Source organism: Phycodurus eques, chromosome 9, assembly GCF_024500275.1.
Source record: "Phycodurus eques isolate BA_2022a chromosome 9, UOR_Pequ_1.1, whole genome shotgun sequence".
NCBI classification, from domain to species: domain Eukaryota; kingdom Metazoa; phylum Chordata; class Actinopteri; order Syngnathiformes; family Syngnathidae; genus Phycodurus; species Phycodurus eques.
In genome coordinates this window covers 25,138,239-25,159,406 of record NC_084533.1, presented here as the reverse complement: position 1 = coordinate 25,159,406, position 21,168 = coordinate 25,138,239, and the positions used below count along the sequence as shown (strand labels likewise).

The 21,168-nt window shown below is 38.2% G+C and overlaps 2 protein-coding genes across 14 annotated transcripts in view; one reads left to right on the top strand and one right to left on the bottom strand.

Moving 5' to 3' along the window:
• The window catches only part of prom1a (prominin 1a), a 54,924-nt gene that overhangs the window by 16,481 nt on the left and 17,275 nt on the right, over positions 1–21,168 (top strand). For 8 of the 13 annotated variants that reach the window (XM_061685810.1, XM_061685817.1, XM_061685808.1 and 5 more), the window contains 12 exons: positions 2,045–2,250; positions 10,602–10,722; positions 12,760–12,823; positions 13,694–13,783; positions 14,849–14,872; positions 16,831–17,060; positions 17,839–17,913; positions 18,041–18,104; positions 19,037–19,196; positions 19,503–19,655; positions 20,541–20,664; positions 20,738–20,841. In XM_061685810.1, the coding sequence (XP_061541794.1) occupies positions 2,045–2,250; positions 10,602–10,722; positions 12,760–12,823; positions 13,694–13,783; positions 14,849–14,872; positions 16,831–17,060; positions 17,839–17,913; positions 18,041–18,104; positions 19,037–19,196; positions 19,503–19,655; positions 20,541–20,664; positions 20,738–20,841 (1,415 nt within the window). The remainder of the gene's footprint in view (positions 1–2,044; positions 2,251–10,601; positions 10,723–12,759; positions 12,824–13,693; positions 13,784–14,848; positions 14,873–16,830; positions 17,061–17,838; positions 17,914–18,040; positions 18,105–19,036; positions 19,197–19,502; positions 19,656–20,540; positions 20,665–20,737; positions 20,842–21,168) is intronic. The other 5 variants (XM_061685813.1, XM_061685812.1, XM_061685811.1 and 2 more) reach the window with 1 other exon arrangement.
• Positions 9,515–21,168, bottom strand: part of anxa5a (annexin A5a) — a 46,812-nt gene continuing 35,158 nt past the window's right edge. The window contains exon 12 of the mRNA XM_061685835.1: positions 9,515–9,868. Within this exon, the coding sequence (XP_061541819.1) occupies positions 9,770–9,868 (99 nt within the window). The 3' untranslated portion in view covers positions 9,515–9,769. The remainder of the gene's footprint in view (positions 9,869–21,168) is intronic.

Genomic DNA, 21,168 nt, shown 5'->3' with positions numbered 1-21,168 from the left:
TGCACAACTATGGTTGTGCGTTTTCGAGAGCTCAACCATTGAAGACCTCCACCCTTGTATAAACATATATTGATATGCTTTTCTGGTGCCAAAACATTCCAGAAATGTCCAATTTTGCGCATCGATATATATATTTATCTGTATTGTCTAGTAATGAATTATTTCAAAATGTTCACATTTTTGCATAAACATATATGGTTATGATATTTTCTGGTGCTGAATAATTCCAGAAATGTCCAATTTCCACATATATATACTTGCACATATGTACACTTTGCACATAAATACATACAGTATGGACACACATTGTCTGGTGCAGAATCATTCCAAAATATTAGTCATTGTATATAAACATATATGGATATATATTTTAGGTCCAAAACAATTTCAGAAATGTCCAGATTTGCTCATAAACACATACTTTATTGATATGCATTTTGTGGTAATAAAACCCTTCATGAATGCCCACATTTGTGCATAAACACATATTGAAATGCTTTTTTAATAGTGCTAAACCATTCTAAAATCTAACAAAGTGCAGTCGAATTTAGCACGAGTTCTTTCCAAGCACGAAGCTGCAACTTTCCCTCTGCCCGAGGACGCTCTGGCGGCTGTTTGGGTGATTTTGAACGTCTTAACAGCGACACGCCGCCACCTCATCTTTGCGGAAGGTCACATTCTTCCTTCGGGCTCTCGCCAAAACAAAGTGATCGTCCAAAAATAGTATGAGCTGCAGGCCAATTCAAGGATGATGGGGGGGGAACCACACATTTTTGTTGTTATCATGTATGACAACTCAGCCCATGACAACAAGATTTTGAACACAGTCCTTTCCATGAAACTGGAATTTCTGGGGTTTTACTTTATTTCTTTTTATCATTTTTGGGCCCTTGGACTTTCTCTGCGTTTGCCCAGCTGGAACTCGAGCCTTTCATCAAAATTTCCGTCTTTCCTCCTTCGTTAGTGATGCGGCAGCGCCGCAGGGATACATGCACTGATCTGTGAGGCGTGCGCCAACAATAATGTGCTTTCTATGGCATTGATCATATTTAATAACGGCGCAGGACGGTTCGTTATCAGACGTTTTTTTTTTTTTTTTTTTTTTTTTTTTTAATACAGTTTCAGCAGATTTTTGACACTGTCGTGTACACTAATCCCATTTGTACTCACAATAGAGACGCCGTTAATTAATTCAACATCGCATTTGTCTCGTGGCCTCTAATTTTTCTTCTATCTACATCGTCCCTCGTTTTCTTCCTTACTGACACACAAAACACAAATGGATATTATTTTTCTGGCATTTCACCATTCCGAAATATCAATATTTTCCCGTAAACATATACAAATAGACACGTAGTGGTTTGTGGTGCTAAACCATTCGGAAATGTCTCCACTTGAGAAACCATTTTAAATATATTCATATGTCCATGTTTCCATATAAACATATAAATATGCATTTTCAGGCATTAAATTAATCCAAAGTGTCCGCATGTGCCCATAAACATCTGGATATGCATTTTATGGTGCTAAAGCATTCCAAAATAACTACCCTGAGGTGTTAACATACTGTATATACAGTATGTATGTATTTTCTAGTACTTAACCATTCCCCAAATGACCATATTAATGCATAAACACATATGGCTATTAATTTCTGGTCATAAACTTCTCCAGAATGTCTACACTTGTCTATAAAAACACATTTGGATTAGCACTTTATAGTGCCAAATCATTCCAAAATATCCACATTTGCATCTATACATGAATGCATATGCATTTTCAGGCGCTAAACCACTCCAAACTGCACACTATCATTTCTGCATAGGGATTATTTTATGCTGAATCATAAAATGTTTACACTGTAAATACAAATAGAAGATACATTTCTGGTCCATATTTGCACATGAACAAACATGCCTATGGAATTTGAGCCACTAAACCATTCCATAAATATTCCTAAATATAAATGTTTGAGCAAAACCATTCTTCTTGTATGCCCTAAACGGCAACCCCCGACTGTCATCCCTCCCTCCGTCCCCCCCAGGCGATCTACTACGAGGTGGGCTTCCTGGTGTGTGCCGCCGTGGGTGTCCTGTTCGCCGTCCTGGTGCCCGTGGTGGGCCTCTTCTTCTGCCTGTGCCGCTGCTGCGACAACTGCGGCGGGGAGATGCACCAGCGGCAGAGGAAGAATGCCGACTGTCGACGAGGCTTGCTGGGAACGTTGCTCTTCTCCACCTCGCTGGTCGTCACGTGAGTCCGCTGCTTACGTGACACAAAAATAGTACACCGCTGCAAACTAACATACAAAGTACGATTTGTACACACACAAGCAACATGTTTTTATGGCTAACTGTATTTTCTGGCACTAAACCATTCCAAAGTGTCCACAGACATACATAGCGCTGCATTTTCTGGGTGCTAAAACATTCCAAAAATGTCCTTATTTGCACATACAGTCGACATTTTGTGATGCACTTTTACAAGCTCTTCCATCTCTCTCCGGGTGTTTCTGGTTCTGTCTGGATCTAACTTGATTCAAAGTGTTCCTGCAGCGAAAGCATCAATTTTGTAAAAGTCAAGTGTGAATGACTGTAAGAAGAAGAAAGCGCCATGAGGTTGATTTTGTTCCTCATTTCACTCCAGCGTCTGCTCTGGTCGCTGGGGAGATTTAATAAGTAACGACGCTCCCTGGTGTCTGCTCGTCGTGCTTTGAAATTTCCAATAAGCCAGACGCCTTCCACTCATGGAGGAAAGTCAGCCCTCGTCAATGTAAATACACTCCTGCTGCATCGCCATGGCAACACTTTCTTTTCCCACTGACACACACTCACCATATTATAATAGCAATGTGTACAGATGTCTAACTTATTAGAGTTACGAGCCATCTCTTGGTAATTTTTTTTTGTTTTTGGAGTAAAGTGGAGAAAAATGGAGCAATAAAGATACTGTAATGCCCTCGCATGTGGGCAAGGAGAGCCGTCGTCACCGATTCGGGACAGTCAAACAAACAAATACAAAATGAGCACACATCTCACGGGCAGATGCTCCCACGCCTCTGCGGCCCGCCGTCGTAGGTAGCCGCTTTAGCTCGTAGGTAGCTGAGGCGGCGCTAAATAGCATGCAACAAGCATTCCCCGATACAAACAGTGGAAAGCAGGGAAGTTGGGCAATTGTTCAATGTGGACCTGCCGTTTTCATTTTTTTTACAATACAGTGTACACAATTGCGCACGAGCTGCGGTTTTTGCTTGCGTCATAACAACGGCCATTTTATTTCCGTGACTGTCGTATTTCGGTCTGAAAGCAAAAAGGAACTTTTGGGGCATTTTCGGAGAAATATTTTTGATGGCTGAAAATTCGGTGCATCTTTATTACTATATCCATACGCGTTTATATAAAGTATACGGGTGAACATTTTAGAATAGTTTAACACCAGAAAATGTGTGTCCATATGGGTTTGTGTGCACATTTTGGTATGGTTTCGCACCAAGAATATATGAACATGCATTTTCCGGTGCTAAACCATTCCAAAAGTGTCCACAATTGACCATAAACGGAATTTAGCATTAATGCAAGTCTACGAGCTAGTTAGCCTCTTGAGGCGTGTAGCCTTATCCCTAACACGTCGATTTATGAACAACAACATAACATGAGCTGACGTTTTCGTGCATGTACCGGTTTCTAATTAATAGCTACATTTTTAGAGGAAATCTTACTATGTATGCAAAAAGTAGAGAAATTACTATTAAGAAATGCGAACGAATGAACCGTGATGAAGTCAGTGTTGTTGTTATTTTTTGCGAGTGCATCAAAACACAACTTGTCTCATGTCGTTACCCAGCGTGCATTTCCACGCTCTATTTTCGTCGCGGGCTGTCTAACACCATTAGCGCAAACGGTCGCAACATGACGAGCTCGGCAAAACCCCCGCCACGCTAATCCTACGGGGGTCTAATTAATAATAATGTCGACACCACCCGCCCACTCTCAAAGCCATTTAAATGCCTCGCTTGGACCCTTTAGTAATCCAAGATGAACGCTACCAAACTACAACATTGCTCCCATTATTATTATTTTCATGTCACCTAAGGAGGGAAGCTTCCTTGTAAGAACATAAATATGAATTAGAAAGTAACTGAAATGCTGGGGAATTAATTATTATTGGAAGAAATGTTGAATATGAGAATATAAATGATTGAGGCATTTGGGTTGGATCTGTAAAATGTCTGCGGGTGGTTAGACCGGGTTCTTATAATTTCGCAGACGCGCGCAAGCTGGCGTATTTTAAAGAGCGCTGTTTGCGCCGCTCTGGGGGCGAACGCAATCGACTTCATTCGCCGCCAAACAAAGCGGCTCCCCTCGTTACCCTTAAATATGGCGCGCTCACAGTCTGGCATGGCGACAGCTTTGTGCGATAGAAGACACGCTGCGTAATCGCAATAATTTCAATAATTCGTAATTTAATTAAAGAAGATAATAGCATGGCAGAGGAGGGATCACCTGAGCTTCCGCACGGACAAACATCTTCCAGTGACTCACGCCACAATCAGTTGACAAACAGGAGGCGTTGAAATCCACTAAACGACGCCCGCGAGGGGCCCAAGCGTAGGCAGAAAATAGTCGGAGAGAGGAAAATATAAAGGAATGAGAGATGACAGCGGGAAAAGGGAGCTGGGGCGGCGGCGGGGGTGGAACAGTGGAGCACAGACCTCCGCCAGGGCTCAGCCATTCACTCAAAAGCATCCAGTTTCCTGTTTGTGCTTTTCAATGATGGGAATCATATCGTATTGTGTATCGTTAGCCTAATAGTATAGTTGCCTATATTATATTATACTATATTTCAGCATTTTTGGAAAACAAGAACAAAGAAATGGTGGGGGCGGGGGTGGGGGGGTCATTTTTATCGATTTGGTAACAGTAAGATCAAAATGACTTTTTCTTGATGCATTTTTTTACGAATTGGGCCTACGTTGTATTCCGTGTCTCCGTACTGTAATATGTAGCTAACATGCAGCAAGTAATTTTGCAACAAGATAACGCCCCAGCGCATTATTTACGTGAGGTTCGCGCGCTCCGGTTGTGGTGGTCCTGTGGAATGGGCTCCCCGTTGACCTGCTCTCCCACCATTGAGTCTAAAAAAAATAAAAAATTAATAAAACGAAAAAAAAGTCTATGGAGAAAGGCCTCGGGATTATTAGAATTGAAAATGTAATTAAATAATTTTGTATAAATTAAATTAATAAAGAGCCATTAAAACCTTTTTTTTTTCATTTGAATAATTCACTAAAATAAATTTATTTTTAAATGTACATTTTATACGTACAGTGGTGTGAAAAAGTTTTTCCCCCCTTCCTCATTTCTTATTTTTATTAAATTTTTTCACACACACCCATGTAGGTTTGGATTTTTTTCTCCCTTTGTAATAAAAACCTCAAGTTAAAAACTACGTTTTGTGTTTACTTGTGTTATCATTAACTAATATTTAAATTTGTTTGATGATGGCAAAAACATCTAAGTGTGACAAACATGCAAAAAAAGACCACTGTAGGTATAAAAAATTATGACTGCATTTAGGAATTATATAAACGAATACGTTGCATTTTATAACTATTGTTCATTTATTTCATGACCTTTTCATTGCCCTTGAAATAACAGACCATTTAATTATTCATAGTAGTTGTAGTCACCCCTTAGGCATCATCATCATATTAATATTTATTAATTATTACCAACATATCCATCGTTGTGGACACACGAAAAAATTTATCAAATTGAAATTGCATACTATGAAATAAAATCTGAAAGTGAATGTTGAGAGCTCCATGCAGTAAGTAACAGCTAAGCGGCCATCTTCGGTCTCTTTTTGGGCTTGGAGGATTTCTGTGTCTATAAAAAGCTCCACTATAGAATATACTGTCAATGGATCCCTCTTTTATTTCTTGAGTCTGCGATTAAGCGAAGCCAGGAACAAAAAAGCTGCTTTGACTTGTGTGCTCTCTTCCATCTCGAACTCAAGCAATCCTTTTCTTTGGGGATTACTTTTCTATTTTTCACGGCTTCAAAGCAACCGACTGCACTTGTTTTTAAAGAAGATACCTTTTTTTTAAGGTACCATGGGTCAAAATATGTTGACCTTTTTTTTTTTCCCACCTCAGAACTACATGCATGCATAAAATGTTCGGTCAGTGATTCTCAACTGATGGGTCGGGACGAGGGCTGTCACTATCGAATCTTTTTAGCATCGATTCTCCAATTGATTATTGGCCGAGTAAGAAATCGCCATGCCTCCCCACTATGAAAAAACTATTTCTGCCTATCCATTTTTTTGCTACTAACATGCATTTCATTCTCATTTATAAGGAATGGGCTTCGATCCTCAAACTGCAGATGTTGGTATTGAGTGTATGGTAATTGGTTAGCAATCGCGATTAGCACTGGCGCACTAGCGATTACCACTTTAGGTCAAAAAATGCTAACTACCATTAGCTACTACAGCAAACTCAATTGAAATGGCATTTGAAAATATAATATACTGTACATATGTTTTCAGAGGCTATTTTCAAACAACAACAAAAAAGATCTTGTATGAAAGTTTGTTGCGACTTTGCAACAATAGGAAAATGCGGGTCCATTGAGTTAAATCACTCTTGATTGGTCAGTCCAACATCACATGTAGCAGCAGTTATTGGTCCGTTACAGTGGTTTCTTTTCATTGGTCATCTTAAATCACAGGTTTCAAACTGGTGGCCCGGGGGCCAGATCCGGCCCGTCACATCATTTTATGAAGCCCGTGAAAGCAAATCAATTGCTCATTGTGTTCTGGTGTAATAGCATTGAGATATTTGCAAGCATTTTTTTGTTACCAATCCCCCTTTGAAAAGAAATGTAATAGTTGAAAAACATGTTTTTATAGGCTTCGTATTTCAAAACTGATTATTCATCAATGTGTTGTGTATACTGAATGTAATTAGAATATATGTGGTAATCTTTCATTTATTTGGGTTCACAGTCGTAGCGGCCCTCCGAGGGAAGTCAGAACTACGATGTGGCCGGTGACAAAAATGACTTAAATGTTAGTCCTAAAAAGTAGCAGTGTTTATTGGCCATTTAGATGTATTATTTCTTTTCTTTTTTCACTTCTAATTTTCGGCTGTAGAACCTGGTTTTCGAGGTTCGTCATGGGTCACCTAATAACTATTGTATTGTGTTTCTCTCAATATGAAACTTTCCTTCCATTCATTTCCTTCAAGGTGAAATGCGAGCAGGTTGACAGTGATTGTATCGGCTCTCGTGGGGGATTTGTTGTTGAAAACTCGTCTTTGTGCTACGCAGCTATGAGCCTTGGCAGATGTCTGCCCTGTCCGTGCGGCTGCACTTATTGTGTTGTGTTGTGCGGAGATGATGATGATGATGATGGAGGTTCACTTCCATTCTAGTGGAAGCAGGGAGGGGAGTCTGGTGGGTGAATGCAGGCCATTGTTAGCGTCGCTACAAGCTATGGCGCCGGCAGACCGTGTCAACCCCCAATAGTGGCCTACATTTGCGCCAATTTGATGCCCTCCTTCTTCTTCTTTTTATTTTTCTGCTTTTGTGAACTTTTTCCGACAGCCTGAGTTTCATGTGTCCTTTGGCTCGGAATGAAACGGGGGGGGGGGACGACGACGACAAAGGCTTTCCCAAAACTTTGTGCCGGTAAATGTTGCCCCCTCTAGTGGACAATTTGGCAACAACAATGTTGTGTTGTCTACTCACAAAGAACCTGCAAAGATAAGATTGCCTGTCCCTTTTACGTAGAGGCCAGCAAAACAGGATATGGCTGCACACAGCTCCATGTCATAGATAATGATTTCTTTCATGATTCAGCCATCTGTTTTAATATTATTTTTACATTTTCTTCATGTACGATTTATTAATTCCATGACTCATTTATTATTGTAGTTTTTATTTATTTTATAACTTTTTATTGCTGTTTAAGAAATAATTAAAATGTATTTCTTAATTATTAAATTCTTAAATAATTATGAATTGATTTTATTTTTTTATTTCATGACCGATTTTTATTTTGTGACCTTTTTTTTTTAGACTTTACGCCAATATGATCGGTGTAATCGGTATCGGCCGATCAATGACGTCATCGATCGGCTCCGCAAAAGACATCTACTCCGCGTGCACAGTATATTTGAATTCAAAACCTAGTTTATTTTTAGCGTTGTCGCGTGTCTTTTGACGTAGTATTGGAAATATCTTGCTTGAGGTTTGTTCACGTACTTTTAATACGATACGGCTCGCAAGCAGGCAACAAAAACGTTGCGTAGCCTAGCAAGTTACTGCTAGCACGGACGGTTGTACGTAAACATGCCGGCGTTCTGTCGAATCATGCTCTAAAGTTTCGGTGTGGGTGAAGTCATTTAATTAAAAATAAAGTAATTAGCACCCATTATTTCTGTCATGTTTTTAATGTTGGTTTGACCTGATTAGAATACACGATGTGACTAGAGCAGTGATTTCCAACCTTTATGGAGTCAAGGAACATGCATCCATCCATCCATTTTATGAGCCGCTTATCCTCACAAGGATCGCGGGAGTGCTGGAGACAATCCTAGCTATCATTGGGCAGGAGTCGGGGTACACCCTGAACTGGTTGCCAGCCAATCGCAGGGCACACATAAACAAACAACCATTCTCACTCAGTATTTCTAATTTCATATCTATCTGTGGATGAAATAGCGAAGCTTGTGGCCAAAATATTTGGAAGCGTTACGGACTGGTTACGTTCAAGTGAATGAGAACTAGCTGAGCCTCTGAATATATCCGCACTATTCTCTTTATTCTCAACAATGTCCTATCTCTGTAGCAACCCACTTCATCCTTAACTATTACTGTGTTTTTATGGTTTATTAAATATGATAAAGTACAGTATTCTGTCAGCGTTTAACATAGCAGGGTGTCCATATATCAAATCTCAGAATGTGCAGGTGTGAGTCACCAACTGTCTTTTTTTTTTTTTTTATAAATGTAATGGTCCTGTCCAGTCGGGCTAGACCTTGTCACGCAGTGTGCGGTGGACCTTAGCAACCTGGCCAAATGTAAATGAGACTTCAAAATCCTGAAAAATCAAGCTTTTGTCTCCACTCTCAGACGCTGCAGGCGTTTCTGCTCAATGTGCTAAAACCACGCCCCACTCAACTGCCAGCAGTCGATCAAATCCCACTTCTACTTCTTCTGGAAAAATAGATGCTATTTCATCAAGCATCTTTCTTATGCCTTCACGTAACTACATGTTTTGAGCCATGAAAATATATCGTTGCGAGGCTTTTCCATGCCACAACAATGAAGCGCTCTAAAGTGGCCAGACCAGTCCACATGCTGGCTGCCATGTTGGACTTTTTTTCTTTTTCTTTTTAATTATACCTTGCTCTTCTTACTTCTCTCCATGGCGTGGGCGCCCCCCACGTCACACAATGAGGTGCTCTAAATTGATATATCACAAAAACCTTGCATTTGGACAAGGGTGTGTAGACTTTTTATTTCCATTGTAGATGGATAGACAGACAGGTCGGCAAACAGACAGACAGAATCTGCTCTTTTCTCTATTATGCACCGACGACAATGATTTAATCTGAGGTACAAAGACATTTGTTTGGGTTCAGTATCTCACCTTGACTGAATGTGGATGATATCTACGGGATTATAGAGGTAAGATTAACGGGATTCTGAACACAAAAGGGTTTTGTTTGGTGGAGGGGGGGGGCTTCTGCAGGGTCCTCATCTCAGGACTGGAAAAGATGAAATGCGCCTCGTTCACACATCGGCGACGACACTGAGGCGCAGAAGAAAGGCCCGTGTCTCACTTTGCGTCTTGTGTTCACCTTCAGAGAGGAAAATACAATCCGTTTTGCATCATTCATGAAGATTGTCACTGCTCAAAGTTGCTCTTATACAACTTGTGCATTCTAAAATGAGGATCCACACACACACGCACTGTATATCTAAATACTGTATATATGTAGTTTTAGCTGTGAGCTGCTGCGCTGACAATTCCGCCGGGATTGAGGGTGAGTCATGGAAGCGGTTTTATATTATGGGCTGCCCTCGCCTTGATGTTGCTCGTGCTAATTAAGCCTGAGACGAACCGCTCAGGTCTGCCTGATGAGGGCGAAGGGACTGGCTTCAATCGGCGCTATGATGCAAGCTTCATTTGAATATGTTGACAAAGCTTCAGAATAAAACTTCGTAATAAATATGCTTGTATTCTTGCTCTTTCATCCAAGGGAAATAGTTTGATTAAAAAGGCCGACTCAACATTTGACAAATCTGATGCTAAAATAATAATAATAATAATGCAATGTGTTCTTATTTTATTTATTTTATTGAAGTCCATTTTTATTTGAACCTATTTTTGTATCGTATTTTATTTCATATTTTAATTAACTATTTATTTTGTACTTTATACTACTGTATTTGGTTAATGTTAGTCATTTTTTTATTCGGTTTCTATTTTAACATTTTAACAGGGTCCTCATCAATTTGGCGTGCTCCCACCTGCTTTTTTGAAACACGTCATTGTCCCCCAAACTAACAGAAAATCCTTCGCTTTGGCAGAATCGGCCTGTTGTGCGCGTACGCCGCCAACCAGAACCTGAGCGCTCAGGTCAAGAACATCCGACGTCTGGTCAACAGCAACATGAGGGACCTGCACGCCTTCGCTAACGACACGCCCATGGTAGGATGGCAAGTCTGGACTTTTTTCTTTTTTTTTTTCATAGCAAATCCTCAAAATGATCCTCAAAGTTGAATTCCAATCTCCGCCCACATTAGATGGTGTAAAAAAAATAATAATAATAAAACGCTTGGCAATTTAGCATTGCCCATCTGGCGACAGTCTAGGATACTTTCTTTCGATTCGATTAGTCCTGGAATTTGTCCCAAAATGCCTGCTTCCAACCAAAATGCCGACTTCTTGTTCAATTTTGTTCATGGGGGCCCTTGGGATTTTTTCGTGCGTCCTGTCACAAAAGACATGCTCGCCCAATTTCGTGTCGATCGGTGTATGGGTGTATGGGTGTCGGGGACAGAATTATTTTTTACTTCCCAGGATACGAGATTTAGTGAGTTTTGGAACGGGTCATTTTCATATAATTTGATCAATAATGGTAAAGACAAAATCAATTCATTTTATAATAGACTAGAACTTGATTTTCACTGTCACAGGACCAATGCAAATCAGTTAGGCATCGCTGATTTTCATTTACTTCATTTACGTGTTTCATTTTCATATCATTAACTTATATGAGTATTTGAATTATTGGCAGTTGTTATCCATCAAAAGATCATCATCGTTTTTGTCAGAAAAAAATATTCTACAGTAATATTTTTCAAACTTTTAATGCCAAACTGTCTTGACTGTTAGGTGTCTGAAATGAAAGTTCATGATTTGCAACATGTTTTCTGGAGATGCTAATTACTCGTACATTACAATACTATCGCTTAATATGTCTTTTCCAAGAAAACTAACACAGACAGCATCCCAGCGTCTTTTTGGGGTTGTTTTCAAAACAGTCCTTCTTTGTCACGAGTCATTTGTCATGTTGTTGCAATACACCAGCGGGATCTGTGAGTTGAAGTGCCAGGAAGAGGCAGCCATTTTGCATTCACACAACAGGAGACAGCAGTGTTATTTCTGAAATATTAATGAATATTTATGAATTTGTGAAAGTTTTGCGTCTTCACCGTCATTACGATTGTATAAAGATCTTAAAAGGGTTTAAGCAGTCAGGATCATTTATGCACTTGTAGCCGCAGAGTGTGTGACACGTCCCACACCGTCCCTCGGTGTGGGACGTGTCCCGTCCGCCGGGCTGCTCTCGGGTGGACCCCTGGGCCTGATCCCGCCCCTCGATTGATTGGGTGGGGTCCTCAGCCGCGGCGGTGCGGCCACAGCAATTACGGGACACTTCTGTCAGTCTTTGTGCATGTAAAACGGTATCAATTCACTCGCATGTATCCGCAGGCACACACCCCTCGGACTCTTTCACTGGGTGTGGGGTCACGCACTTACTGCTACAAATAACTCATGAATATGTAAATCGCTTGTGTATCCCCTCACTTATGCTCTCGTCCTGTAGACTTTTATAATTCACACAATGAATGCCACCACACTTCAGTTGTACAGTCGGGTTCACGACCCCGGTCCTGCATGCTTCTTCTCCTGTCCTTGTCCTGTTCTATCTTGTCCTGTCCTTCCCTCACAGGGTGTAGCACTACAGCCCCATGCAACACTCATATTGAACGTTTCATTGTTGTAGATAATGTAATGATTTACTTCTCTCATCCTGTTTACAATTAGTGGTTTGTCTTTTGTCTTTGTTTCTCTCTCCCTTCGAGAAACTTTGTTCTGTTCGACTGATCAAGTCTGATTCTCAATAAACCTCAATTATAATACCACAGCGGAAGCTTAAAAACTCCACTGTGACACAGTAAAACTGTTACGGCATAAAAGGGATACAGATTTTCCATTCTGCTTGACCGAACAGGAATTCCTTAATGACTATGATGTCGTTGCCCATTATGAATGCCTAAAATTTTAAATCATCAATCATTTTTTTTTAAAATAAGACTTCAGCATAGGAGGCATTTAGCTGTATAAAACCAATGCGGCATTTCTCTTCCACTATTTGTTTTTTAAAAAATATATATCGATTACCTGTATGTATAAAATAACCCATAAATTGTACAGTTTGTATGTGTTTCCTGTTTGCAGCAAATCGATTACCTCACCTCCCAGTATGCCACCGCCAAGGACCAAGTTTTGTACGACCTGGAGAGTAAGTTTGTTCCTTGTCTACCACTTCCCCCTACTGGCGAGTTTCATCACCACATCCAATTTCATGATTACAAATTGTGTCGGCTTTAATTGCCTCAGCAAATAACAATATTATTATATAGTGTATATATATATGATTGTGTGTTAGCATTGACTATTAATGATGGTTTCATTCCATTAAAAACCTTTGTCGGACACTCAATGAAATACTGTACAGTATTTGAGAATTCAAATAGTTTTCAGTTTTTTGTTTAGTTTTTTGTGCTTTAGTATTTATTTTAAATATTAAATAATTCCCCAGAATAATATCCCAAAAATGTAATTAATTCATGAAAATGAAGAGATTAATTCTAATGAAATCATTTCAAAATATAAAAAAAAAAAAATTCAATTAATGAAATTTAACTCATTATTAAGTACTATAAATGAGGGCTCCATTCCATTAAAACCCATTGTGTGACACTCACGAAAAAAAATTAAAATACATTTTTTTTGTAAGTTTTTTGTTGGACTTTAATAGTTTAATTAAAAAATTATCAGTGCCTTAGAATAATGCCCCAAAAGTGTAATTTAATTCATTAAATTAAACTAAAATTGTTCGCAGAGTACGCACAAATTCAAGTTCGAACATATTGATGAATCACAGATTTGTACGTCAAACAAACGAATGTGTGTGTACGTACTGTTAGTGAACAAGGAGGCCAATTGTCTTTTTCTACTGTTTTTCTGTGTTTTCTGATTCTACAGTGTTGCCAAAAGTTTAAATCTGATGATGACCTTGTGTGATGTATTTCTACAAATGGCCCTCATAAGTGACATAATGAACTGTGTGTTATCTTTTAATATTTGTTTATCTCTTATTGTCATCCAGACATAGGTCCGCTATTAGGCGGAAGGATACGCGATACGTTAGATAAGGAGGTGGACCCGGCCTTGGATGCCGTGCTGAAAACAACAGGTGGTGCGTATGAGCTTTGGGTTTCATATCCTAGAAGGGATAACTCCAGGATGAAAACAAAACCAAAAAAAGTCTTATTTGTTTCGAGAATGGATGGTGAAGGGAAGTAAGGAAATGCACGCCAGTGTCTGCGATACTGATATCGATAATTTAAATGAAAAAAAACAATGAAAAGAAATCAAGTAAAATAATGAAAGACAATCAAATAACCAAAACAAATCAATTTTACTAATGAAAAATTTCAATTAAAATAATACAAAAATTAAGTACAATAAGAAAAAAGGAGGTTTTTTCAGAAAGAAAATCATTCAAAGATCAAGATGAAAAAATAACTAATTAAAATAATGAAAAAACATCAAATTATGAAAAATAATCAAAAAATGAACTGCAAAGCAAATAAAATAATCAATAAAAACAATTTAAATAACGTTGCTAAAATAACGATGATAAACTAGTTATAATGATAGAAAAATCCAATAAAATAATGAAAATTAGTCATGTAAAAATCATTTACAAATAAGAAAAATATCATAATATATCAAGTCAAATAAAGTGGGGAAACGGGTAAAACAGTTTAACAAATTAAAACACTAAGGAAAATATTAAGTTATATAATGAAAATATTAAATAAGTTACATAATGAAAAAAATAAAGTGAAACGATCAATTAAATACAAATAAACAAAATAATTGATAAAGATGTTTAACAAGAAAAACTTTCAGATATAATAATGAAAAAAAAATCTTATAAAATAATAAAAAAGAATCAGGTAAAATGTTGAATAAAAAAAAATCCAATAAAATAATCAATTAAAAACAACTAAAATAATGGAAACCAAGTAACATAAAGAACATAATAATAAGAATAATTAAATAAATTAATAAAAGTCAAGTTAAATAATGAACTACGGAAGGTGGTTGGAATGATATTTTACAAGTAACAAATACTGACTGTAGACAAAAGCAGTTGCTGATACTGTGATACCATTTTGATGACATCATAGTTTAGCCTCTTGTTTTTTTGTTTTTCTTTCTTTTTGTGTTTTTTTTTTTTTTTTTTTTTGTGAAGTGAAAATCGACAGAGCCATCAAAGGTAACAGAAACTGGACCATGACCTCGAGTCTGGTTTTTCCCTGTGTGGTAATCCCTTTTGCCCCCTTCGTCAACTCTTAATTGAACATTAAAACTGCACTGTACACTCATAAAATTAGGTCAAATAGACGCTGCTGTTGACTTGCAATTGTACAGCTTTTTGTGAACAAAGGACTTTGATTTGTGAAGATGTACACTGCTGACATGGCTTGATAGGACAGCTGGAACCGGTATATCCACCAGATTTTTATGATCAAATACTGTAACTTTGATTTTCATCTACTGTGACTGCTGTTTGTGTTAGCCACTCTGCCGCTGCTTTTTGTGAACAAAGTATTTCATCAGTCTGTTTTGGTTGACAAGGTGGTGCACTGCGTGAAGACATTAAGTGCTATGTTAGCTTCGAACTAGCTCCCATTCCTGTTGGCTTGATAGGAATCTTAGCTGAGACAGGCATTGACTAGCTTTTTGTGAATAAAAGACTGAGTCAGATCATCTGTGACTGGTTTTCCATCGGTTTGTGCTGTTTGACAAGAAGGTGCACTGAGTAACTATGTAGACTGCTACGTTAGCTTCGCTCTAGATCCCATTCCTGTGTGCTTGATTGGACTCTACCTGACCAGCATTTTGTAAACAAAAGGACTGGTTTGATTGCTGGACATTTGACTCCATCTGTTTTTGCTATTTAACTGAGTAAAGATGTAGACCCCTACGTTAGCTTCTTGCTAGCTTAAATTCCTGCTTGTAAGGATTTTGAGCCTGTTGAGCAGCTTTTTGTGAACAAGGGACATTATCTTGGATGTTCAGTGACATTTCTGTTGTTTTCAGGATGTTCAAAATTGACCAAATAGGAGTTGGAATGATGACTATACTGAAACATTTATTAGAGACCTCCTGCTTGGTGCAGTTTTAAATCACTTTTGTGATCATCGAACCTGTGTGTCACAGTCACTTCCCAGTTTTTTTCCTCTTTCCCCTCCATCTTAAATGCATTCAAGGATGCAAGAGGACTCGTGCATGCCCCGATCCCTTTGCAAAATGTCTGCCAAGTGGCGACTTTGTCATTTTCCTATCCTTCGCTTCTTTGTTGTGTCCCCCGGTGCTTTTAAACTTTTTATTACCCCGTGTACAACGACAAGAACAAAGATTTGCATCAAAAAAAGCATTAAAATACAACACCAACAAGAATAAGAAAGCTATTAGCTTGCAAGGCTAGCTTGCCAAAATAGGGTACATTTTAGATTAGATCGATAGATATTTAAAATTAAAACCCGCTAGCAAGATAACTGGCTAGCTAATAATTTCGATGATTGTAGAGTCTTAGCACGATTGCTGGACAGCTAGGCAGCCAAAATATGACGGTGATTAGATAGATCGATGTATTTTTTTATTGAAATGCAGCGCACAAAAATAACTAGATGACATTAAAAACATTTTTAAATTGCATTTTTAAGATTAAAACTCACTTGCAAGATAGTTATTGATGACCAAAATATTGATATTGATGGCCAAAATATGGTTACCCTAAGAGGGCGAAATGTATTATTTATTGAATTTTAATGCACAAAAATACTTCAAGGACATTAAAGACATACAAAAGACATTTAGAAGATTGAAACTAGCTAGCAATATTACTTTAGCAAAGAGCACTAGCATGACAGTTGTGGAGCTAGCTAGCCAAAATGTGACTAGCCTACGATAGATGTTTTTTATTCATATTTAGAAATTTAAAAATTACATTTAGAAGATCAAAACATGGTAGCAAGTTAGATGGGCAGGTTTTATTTTTGGATGATGGGATAGCTAGCCAAATATTCTCACCCTGTGGATACTTTTAGCTCATTTAAATTTAGGATAACATGACTTTAAAAAAACATAAGCTGGCTAGGAGACTAAAATACATCGCGAGCAAGCTATCTAAAATAGGTAGCATGCTAACACGTTGTGCTTGTTCCACAGCTATGCGCGAAACCAAGGAGGCCCTGGAGAATGTGAGCGTGTCTCTGCAAGTGCTGCAGGAGGCCACGGGCAAGCTGGACTTGAACCTGAGCCTGCTCAGGGCCAACATCAAGCGCTCGCTCAACGACCCCGGGTGCCACGACGAGGAGTCGGACGCCACCTCGGCCCAACTGTGCCGGGGAATCCGCCGGTCACTGGAGCAGCTGCACATCAGCGCCAACTTCACGCGGGTACCGGAAATACCCACTTTCATCAGATTTTATGGATCGCACCAGTATAGGATACATTAGATTTATTTTTATTTTTTTTTTATTTTTATTTTTTATTTATATATGTATAATCACTGTAGATCATGTATTTTAAGTCCCAACCTTGGACTATAATAGTAGCCCCATCTTAAACTTTATGTATTGTATGTTGTAATTAATGATAGTTAAACTATTTTGTAAATATTTCCACTTTTTTTAAATACATGTATGATTTGAGTGATTATTATTTATTCAAAATGTTTTACCAATTTGTGTTTAATAATAATGAATCATGATTTTGTTCTTTAAAATATTTAACAAATCTTTTATTGTAGTTGTTTACTATTTATATATTTATTATTAATGATGAATTATTTATTAAAATATTTTACAAATAAAACAAAATCATATTTTAATTTTTACTCATTTGTGACGAACAGTTGATGTTTTTTTCTCCTCCACTGGGTAGTAGAAAAGTGTCTACAAAGTATAATAAACCAATGAATTTATATTTATTTCATTTATTTATTACTGTAATATATATATTTTTTTACATTTTATAAAGATTTGATTTAAAAGCTTAATAACACAACTTTAACACCATTATATTTTATATATTTTTAACACGTAATAGCCAACAAGAAATTATAAGTTGTTGTTTTGCAAGGACGTTAAAATACAATCCATATGATGGTCGATTGACTACATTGTCATTCCCCACCAGACATGCTTGTCTTTGTTTTCTTCTTCCACGTTTCAGCTTCCCAACGTGAACGCTCAGCTGGAGAAGATGAACGACGTGTTGAAAACGGACCTCAGCGCCGTCGTCAACAAGGTGAAGGCAAAGTCTTCAATTTATTGTTGTGTATTTGACTGGTGTTATTGACTTTGGGGAAAACAAACACATGTTTTCGTAAACAAACAAATGTTTTCGTATTTTATTTGTCTGTTCCCTCTCTTAGGGTTACACATCCTTGAACGACACGCCTTACATGGTGATGGTTCAGACCCGGGGTGTTGTCGACAGTAAGTCAACGCAAAGTACTTTTTTTGGGGGGGGGGGGGGGGATATATTACGTCTTATTTGTATCTTCAGTAAAATCATCAGAAGTGATGTCATAAATGGAGATTGGCTTTTTTTTTTAATCTGAGCTATTTAAACATTTTATTAGAAGTGGGAAAACATGTATTAAATTTGGAGTCTTATTCTTATGTCGTATAAAGAAAATATTTACTGTTCTTTAATGTCTCCAAAAGGTCTCCTTATTTTATGTTTTTGTCAAACGTGGGGATCCATTTTTTAAATGTAGCTTATTTTCATATCAAATTCAGAAGTGGGGAAACACTTTTTAAATATGGATTCCTTTTTTAATGTCAAGTAAAACGTTTATATATATTTTTTTTATTATTATTATTTTTTGTCACCAGTGGGATCCGTTTTCATGACTGTGGCTTCTTATTTTTACGTCCACTAAATAATGTTTTTTTGTCAGAAGTAGTGTCAGAAGTGGAGCTCATTTATTTTTAAATATAGTTTATTTTTGTATCTAATAAAACAGCTTTTTTTCCAGAAGTAGGCATACATTTGTATGACTCTGGCGTCTTATTTTTATTTGCAACGAAACAACATTTTTGTCAGAGATGGTGTCAGAAGTCCACTAAACAACGTTTTTTTTTTTTTTTTTTTTGTCAGGAGTAGGGATCAGTTTTTATAAATCAGGCTTCTTGGGGTTTTTTTTTTGTCAGAAATGGCATCAGCAGTAGGGGTCCATTTAAAAAGATATGGCTTCTCATTTTCATGTCCAGTGAAACAACTTTTATGTGCTGGTGTCAGAATTAGGGATCCACTAAAACAACTTTTTTTTTTTTTGGTCAAAATTTGGGCCCTTTTTAAAATTAAAACTTCTATTTTTCTGCCTAATAAAACAACCTAAGTTGTTTCTAATTGAAACTGTCAGGGGTGCAGAACTTGGTGGCCGACATCGGCGGGAACGTGGGCAACCTATCCAAAGCGTTCCCCGTGCACACCTACTTGTCCAACTTCACCATCTTCATCAGCCACGTCCACGCCAAGATCGAGGACCAGTACCCTGAAATTGACAAGCTGGACTTCTACAGGTGAGCCCACCTCCTCCACACTTGCACAAACATGCGTTCCCTGTCTGTCATCCATGGGTGCAATATCCGTTTAACTAAGTCAAATTCAATGATGATTTAAAAAAAAAAAAGTCATTAAATAAATAAAAGCATAGCATTTGTAATATATTATTTATTGACACTGTTCATCCAGCATCCTGGTTTAGATGTGAAAAAGTCCACTTGCATATAGTTTAAAAATAGAACACATCAAGAGTGATATATTTCAATTATCTTGTTTCTGTTCCCCTCGTGTTGTTGTTGTTGTGTTTGTGTGCGCGTTGTCAGGTGGACGGGCTGCGTGGCTTTGTGCTGCATGCTGGTACTGGTGCTGGCCTTCAACTACCTGGGGCTGCTTTGCGGCACGCTGGGCTACGACAAGCACGCCTCGCCCACCACGCGAGGGTGCATCTCCAACACGGGGGGCACCATGATCATGGCGTAAGAAGCTGTCCTTTTTCAAACGGAGCCCCACTTCTGATAGTACTTCTGAGATAAAAATGTTTTACTGTGTAAAATTAAGAAACCATTTTTTGCTTTTCTAAAAGAGGTTCTCTACTTCTAACAAGAAAAATAACAAAATGTTGTTTTAATGGACAAAAAGTAAGCAATATTTTTGAAGTGGATCCCCACTTCTGACACCACCACTTTAAAAAAGTTGCTTAATTGGGTATAAAATCAGAAGCGTTTTTGTGGATCTCCACTTTTGATACCACTTCTAACAAAATGTTTCACGAGGTCAATGTATTAAGCGATATTTTAAAAAGTGGATCCCCACTTCTGAGACTACTTTTAACGTAAAATAATAAACCCTGTTTTTTAAAGTGGAGCCTCACGTTTGACAAAGAAAAATGTAGTTCCATTGGGTGTAAAATTTAACACACAAAAAAGTGGATATCTACTTCTGACAGCACACCTAGCAAAATGCTGTTTCAATGCACATAAAAGTAACAAATAGTTTAAAAAGTGGATCCCCATTTATGACACCACTTTGAACAAAAAAGTTGCTTAGTTGAGCATAATATAAGAGGCTATGTTTTAAAAATGGTTCCCCACTTCTAAAACCACCTCTGACCAAAAAGTTTAATTGGGCACTAAAATAAGAAGCCATGTTATTTTACTTGAGCCCAACTTTTGAAATAAAGCAGATTTGTTGGACGTAAAATGACAGTTAAATCCAGTTGAAGTTAGCCACTGTGAAATAAGTCAAACTATTCACATCGCCAGACCGACAAGTGTTAGCAGACGTACTGTATAATAAAAATGAAGTAAAACAACTAATTGTTCTGATGATGATGATGACGTAATGCTGTGTGTCCTCCACAGTGGCGTGGGCTTCACCTTCATCTTCTCCTGGGTTCTTATGGGCCTGCTGACCGCCATCTTCCTGGCGGGGGGGAACACGGAGAAGCTGGTCTGCGAGCCCTTCCACACCAAAGAACTCTTTAAGGCCAGTCATCATGTGACCAAGCAACACGGCAATGTGATCGGTCAACGTCGCTCGCTTTGGTTTTGGTCTCCAGGTGGTGGACGCGCCGTACCTGGTGAACTCCGAGTGGAGGAACTTCATCCCGGGGTACCTGTACAACGACTCCGAGCTGGAGCTGACTGCAGAGAGCTTGTACAGGTGAAAACGTGGATTTTTGAAATATTCAGAAAAATTCTGTATTGCGATTCGTATTCTTTTTGACTTTTTCCTGCCTTCTGATTGGTTAAAAGGGCCCCGCGGTTTGTCGTCATATCAGAAGAGTTCAATATGTATTTTCTGTCTCCTTTTTTGATACTATTTCTTGTTTTAGACTGTGTAAATGTGTGCTACCTCCCAGAAAATTCCACTTCCTGTTTGTAGTCACTTTTCCTGTGTACACAGGATTTTTTTTTCTAACCCCAGAGAGATATGCGTGGTGTTTATTTATTTATTTATTTTTTGCAAGGGTTGTCTGACATCATTCCT